The sequence below is a fragment of the Nestor notabilis genome, unplaced genomic scaffold, assembly GCF_000696875.1.
Source record: "Nestor notabilis isolate BGI_N333 unplaced genomic scaffold, ASM69687v1 scaffold20396, whole genome shotgun sequence".
In the NCBI taxonomy this organism is placed as follows: domain Eukaryota; kingdom Metazoa; phylum Chordata; class Aves; order Psittaciformes; family Psittacidae; genus Nestor; species Nestor notabilis.
In genome coordinates this window covers 1-6313 of record NW_009934492.1, presented here as the reverse complement: position 1 = coordinate 6313, position 6313 = coordinate 1, and the positions used below count along the sequence as shown (strand labels likewise).

The 6313-nt window shown below is 56.7% G+C and overlaps 1 protein-coding gene across 1 annotated transcript in view; it reads left to right on the top strand.

Annotated features, from left to right (window-relative positions):
* Window positions 1-4186, top strand: part of LOC104407965 (collagen alpha-1(XXI) chain-like) — a 4639-nt gene extending 453 nt beyond the window's left edge. The window contains 3 exon segments of the mRNA XM_010017381.1: window positions 3-364; window positions 3212-3401; window positions 3630-4186. Of these exon segments, the coding sequence (XP_010015683.1) occupies window positions 3-364; window positions 3212-3401; window positions 3630-4186 (1109 nt within the window).
* The last annotated feature ends 2127 nt before the right edge of the window (window positions 4187-6313 follow it).

The following is a 6313-nucleotide window of genomic DNA, read 5'->3' as shown; positions in this document are numbered from 1 at the left end:
GGGCCAGCCGCGTCCTGCCTTCTCTGCCTCACGGAGGTCGCCACCATCCAGGGGCAGTACCGTGGTGTTTGACAACATCATCACCAACCAGGAGAGCTCCTACAGCCCCCAGACTGGGGAGTTCACCTGCCGCATCCCTGGGCTCTACTACTTCTCCTACCAGGTGATCTCCAATGGTGACCTCTGCCTGAGCATCACCAAAAACAGAGAGAACGTGGTCAGCTTCTGCGACTCCAACAGCCGCCAACTGCTGCAGGTGAACTCGGGCAGCAGCGTGCTCAGCCTGGTGCAGGGGGACCGGGTCTCCCTCAGCACCGACCCTGCCCGGGGCAGCACGATCTACAGCGGCTCCGAGGCAGACAGCGTCTTCTTCCCGCTGATGGGCTGATGGGTCCATCCACCAGCCTGGACCTGCCCCACACCAGAGCATCGCAGGGTGTGTGTCTGGGTGGTCTTTTCCCCCTGTGGGTGCATGTGAAGGTTCAGTACCACAGCAAACACAGATGGCTGCCAATTGAGTCACCAGATGGGTCCTGTGCTTCCCTAAGTGTCACAGAGTGGCCAGGCTGTGGGTCAGCACTGGAGCAGTTACCTCCATGCTGAGCCTTCCCACTCCATCCTGGAGGCAGAGGACTCCTGGACCAAGCAGCCTTATCTCTTCCTGGGCATTCAGCCCCCTCACTGGAGAGGTCCAGTTGCCCTGGGGCCCTTTACCAGCTATGGTTCTTTGCTCCTGAGTGGGAAATCACTGTGTGCCACTGCTTCTGCTACACCAACCGTTGCAAAAGCCTTCCTGGCACCCAGCCACTTCTGCCTCTCACACCCTTCTCCATCTGCATAAATAAACCCTTCTTCCACAACAGCTCCTTGGCTTTTCTTTCGTATTCATGTGTCTCCCCCGAACCATCGATGTCCTGGGCCCCTTCCCAAGCTGCCCAGTGAGAGAAGCGATCCCAGCTTGTCCCTTGCCGATCACAGACCCCAACTGCAAAGGCAAAGGGACAGAAGGGTCTGAATGTACAAGCAGAGCAGTTACAGGGAGGAACAGGAAATCTCTGGGACTAGCTGATGTGTGTCCTTTCTTGGATGAGTCAAAGGTAGCTGTCCTGTACAAGAGCAAATAGAGGAAGGCCATGCACTTCACCCCCATGGTACTGTTTGGTACCTAAACTCTCTCAGGAAGGGGAAAAGCAACTGTGGTCCTTCAGCCTTTCAGCAGGGAGCGACAGGGACGTCAGCGTGGCTGGTGTGATTGTGTGGTGGTGGTGGTGGAGTGTTGAAGTGATGCTCTTCTCTCCTGGGAGCTTGGGGTGAGACTAGTGGGCAGTACTGCAGGCTGGGCAGGTATCAGGCAGCCAGAAAGCATCAGAGAAGCGTCCTGGTTTCAACTGTAACAGAGTTAATTTTCTTCCTAGTAGCTGGTGTAGTGCTGTGTTTCGGCCTTAGTCTGAGAACAGTGCTGACAACACACTGATGTTTGAGTTGTTGTTCAGTAGCACTTGCCCTCATCAAGGACTTTTCAGTCTCTCATGTATTCCATACAACAGCACGGCATTCCCAGCATAGAAACTGGGAGCAGCTGGCCAGGAGAGGCTTATCACTACTTGGGAATGGAATGGGCATCAGTGCATGGGTGGTGAGCGATTGTATTCTGCATCAGTGTTGTTTCTTGGTTATACTTATTTTGTTTCATCTCTCTCTCTTTGTTATCTCCCTTTTCATTGGTGTCGGTATTAGCATTAACATTACTATTATTTGTACTTTATCTCAATTATTGAACTCCTCTTATCCCAGCCCATGGGTTTTACCTTTTTTCCAACTCTCCCCATCCCACCATGGCGGGGGGCTGTGACTGAGCAGCTCTGTGGTACTTAGTTGCTGTCTGGGCTTAGACCACAAGAACAAGAATCCACGCAGGTGCCATACCTTGGGGCTGCTACTCAGAGGAGCTGCTACACACATGTTGGATGGTCAGATGTCTCCATTCGTGGAGTAGTGAGGAGGAGGTCACCTCAGCCACGGGGAACAACACCCTGACCAGGGTTTCTGGATTCCCAGCAAATCCAGCACCCAGCAGCGGTGGTGGAGCACAGGGTAAGGTGAAGGGAGGACAGACAGCCTGCAGGTCAGAAACAAGGAGAAACATCCTTCAGTGCCATTGCCTGGGGGTGCAGCATGTCCCATCAGAGCCAGGCAATGGCCTTGCACGAGCCCTTCATTGCACATCTGTCTCTGGCTGCATGGGGCTGGCATGAGGCTCTGCTCCCCATCAACTCGCTGCCTTTCTGCTCACAAGTAAGTCAAGGATGTGCTGCAGTGGCACAAGTACAGATCCCACTGGACAGACAGGAAAGTGCTTGCTCAGCGGAAACAACCAGTCAGGAGGATGTGAAACTCAGCTAGGGGTTCTGGGTCCCCAGGGGCCCTTTCCTAACTTGGAGACTTCCTCAGGGAGGGTGTCTCAGAGTCACGCACACTTTGCTGTGCCGGCAGCAGTGCCCACAGCAGACAGAGGGCTCAGCAGCACAGAAGCCCCTGCCAGAGGTAAGAGACGCTGCAGGGTCTATCTCTTTGGGGTGGGCTGCATGGGACATAGGAGTCCATCAGTATGGCACAGCACTGGGCTATGTGAGAGGAGGCAGAGGAGGAGACACAGTATGGCCAGGCTGCACACGTCATGGGGAGGAGATGTGCGCTGGTCTTGCTGGGGGCAGACCCATTCCTATGGGCCAAGCATTGCCCTGGGACATCTCCAGCTGCTGGGGGCTTGAACCTGACAGGCAGAGTCAGGAAAGTCAGGATGCTGCTGGAGGAGGGGTGGGATCACTCGGGTCCAGGGAGCTCCTGCCCAGAGCAGCGTGGTGTAACAGTCCGCGGCAGCGTGTGCATCTGCAGGGGGTCCAGGGCACTGCACCGGGAGAGCCTGGGCCTGGCCATGGGTGCCCCAAGACCTCATGGCTCCATCCAGACTGAAAGTCCAACCCCGCTTGGTGCCACCAAGGGCTGCCCTGGGGGTGGTGATGACCCCAGGGTCTGTCACCGCATATCTGCCTCTCCACCACATGGCACTTGGAATGGGGGGACACTGGAGGGCTCAGCCATCACAGCCAGGAGCTCCTGGTGCAGCCAGCCTCAGAGCACCTCCTTTGTCGCATGCCATGTGCTCCCCCCCACCACCTCCCAACACTTTCTTTCCATTTCCAAACTCCAGGACATCAAAATGGGGCAGAGCTTTTGGGAGCAGCTTCATCTGGCCCTCGCCTTTCTTCTCCTGTATCTGGGGTCTGCTGTGACCAGAGATGCCCATCACAGCTGCTATGGGGTCCCAGGCCTGCCAGGCATGCCAGGTCTGCCAGGCAAGGATGGCCGGGATGGGCTGAAGGGAGCCAAAGGCGAGCCAGGTGAGTATCAAGGAGGTGAACCACACAGGCTGTTGAATGGGGGCCATTGGGTCTTCCACAACTGCTCTGCCTTGGTGTCCAGGCCTAAGGAGAGCATCCTCTGTGGAGAGGGCAGGAGGAAAGGCAGCTGGAGAGAGACAACAACCCTCTCCTGCCTGAGAGAAGGGGCTGGAGGGGCCCATCCCCACATCCTGCCATTGACACTTACTCCCTTTCACCACCCCACAGGGATCCCAGCCACTCCTGCAACACGAGGGCCCAAGGGCATGAAAGGGGAACCAGGCAGCCCTGGTTTGCCAGGCAAGACTGGCCCCATGGGTGTCCCTGGTGCCCCTGGAGACCCTGGAGACCCTGGCACGGCTGGAGGGCCCGGAATGGCAGGGAGCTACAAGCAGAAGCACCAGTCAGCATTTTCAGTGACGAGGCAGACTGGTGAGCACCCCTTGAAGAACATCCCCGTGGTGTTCAACCACATCATCACCAACACCAACCATGACTACAACACCACCACGGGCAAGTTCACCTGCAGAATCCCCGGCTTCTACTACTTTGTGTTCCACACCTCACAGACAGCCAACCTCTGTGTCATTCTGCACAAGGATGAGGTCAAGATGGCCAGCTTTTGTGACCACAAGACTAACACCATGCAGGTCAGCTCTGGTGGGATCCTCCTCCACTTGGACACTGGGAACCAGGTCTGGCTTACAGTGAATGACTACAATGGCATGGTGGGCATCGGTAACTCCGACAGCATCTTCTCTGGGTTCCTGCTTTTCCAGGACTAGAGGACCACCAGAGCCCACCATGCTGACCCCTTCACCCTGCCCTGCAAACACTGCTGCTTGTGCCAGGCTGTTGCTGATGCTCCAGGTTTCTCTGCTGGGTGGGAAGCCCCAGTGAAGAGGTCAGCCCTACCCACCAGACACAATGACCTGGCCCAGGGACTGAGCACTGGTGGCCCCTGAAAAGGGGAAACAGGCACATCTGGATGCATCTGCACCCAGAGTGATGGTGCCAAGCCCAAAGGGTGCTGCTGGCACTGCCATGTGCAGCCACCCTGAGAACCCCGTATCACCTGGCTGAGCCAGAGGTCTCTCTGCACCTTTCCCCTTCCCACCAGGGACAGAAATGAGTCTTGGAGCAGTTTTGCAGCAGCACCTTTGCCATGACCCAGCTGTGGAAAGTGTCAATAAAACTTTCCCCAGTGCACGTGGCCCCGCGTGTTTGTTCCTCCATGACTTGCCTTTCTGCAGGTGGGGCCCACATACGTCTGGGTGGATGCTGTGTGCATGTGTGGCATCAGAACAGCCCCAAGTCCTCGCTGGCTTGTCCATGTCCAGCATCAGAGCATCACACACCATTCCTAACCCTGGCTTTGCTCAGTGGGGTAGGACTCGCAGCCACACTGAGTGCAGGAAGGGGGTGGTTCCTGTGCCCATGCCCAGAGGTCAGGGGGGACCAAGACTCCTCCAGGCAGGGGCCCTGGTACTCCTGTTCCCCTTCAATTCAGCTGCAGATGGCCACAGACCATGCATGACCTCATGGCCATGCCTCTGGTGGCTGGGACATCCTACCCTTAACAGGCTCAGGGCAGGGGAAGCACTGGCTTCTCTGAGCCAGACCAAAGGAGCCTGTGGCTTTGGAGACTGCAGACCCCACCAAAGCCCACCAGGAGACTCCTCCTGGTGGCACACTTTGTACAGTGGAAAAGGAGGTCATCTCCCATGAACATCCTGTGCTTCCCCACCACAGGCACCAGGAGGAAGCAGGACGGGAAATGCTTTTACCAGAGGATGGAATCACTTCCCATCCTCAACATATAGGAAAACCTGGAGAACAGATTCAAGGTAGTGGATTCTGAGACCCTGTAGCATCCTCGGGGCTGCGCTGGGTGTGTGCAGAGAAGCCTGAGGAATGATAGTTATAAGTGCATGTGCATTTCTGCAGCCCTGAGGGGTTACCCCAAACTTGTCTGGAGCTCATGGCAGCATTCCCCATAGCAAGCATGACCCAGGGACCCTGCAGGGCAGAGCAGACATCCCTCTGCTCCCCAGGGCCAGAGCTGCATGCCTGGGGCCGCCGGGTGGTGCTTGGGGATGACATGTTCTGCTGAGCTGATGGACGGCTCTGTGGCGGATGTGAAAGTGCCACTGAAAAATGGGTAGGAGCTAAAGATAAAAAAGGGATGTGTCCCAGATCCTTTCACAATAACCCTTGAGCAAACTTCTGCTTCTCCTCGTGGGCATTTCCAAGCAGGACCCTGGTGTGTCCGACCCCATCTCCCCATCTGTGCAACAAGAACCTTAAGGTAAGAACAAGACGTGGGCAAGGCTGAGCCCCAGCTCCACTCTGCAGGTGGGAGCATGTGGGGAACCTGGCAACACCAGGGTGACTGGTGACAGTCACCCCTTGCATGGGGCAGAAGAGAAAGGGGGCTGCTGGGCTGGGGGTGGTGGAGATCCCAGATGGGACCTTGATCACTCCTGCTCCACCTGGGGAAGGGGCAGATGAAAGGGGAGATGGCAAAGGCCAAGCAGGATGATCAGCGACTGAGCATCAGTCTGAAGGGTGCTCTGGGGGTGCTCTCCTGCCCTGAGGTGCTCTTGTTGTCTGCCTGGACTGGGCTGGGGCCTGTGGTCCTTGTACCTGCCACATCCAGACTGGAGCTAATCCATCTCACTGAGCTCTTCCAGCTGACTCCAGAGTCTCGGTGCTGGGAAATTCCACCTGAGGCCAGTGAGTGAGTGTGCCTGGGGTGATGTGATGTCCAGGTACAGCCCTGGAGTGTGCAGTGCTTACCACGCATACAGCTGCACCGGGAGCTGGGGAAAAGAGCCGAGCTGTGGGATTGTTGCGTTCAGAGGTAAGGGAATGTGGCAGGAAATAAACCCCCTTGCGTTCCAGCTGGTCCT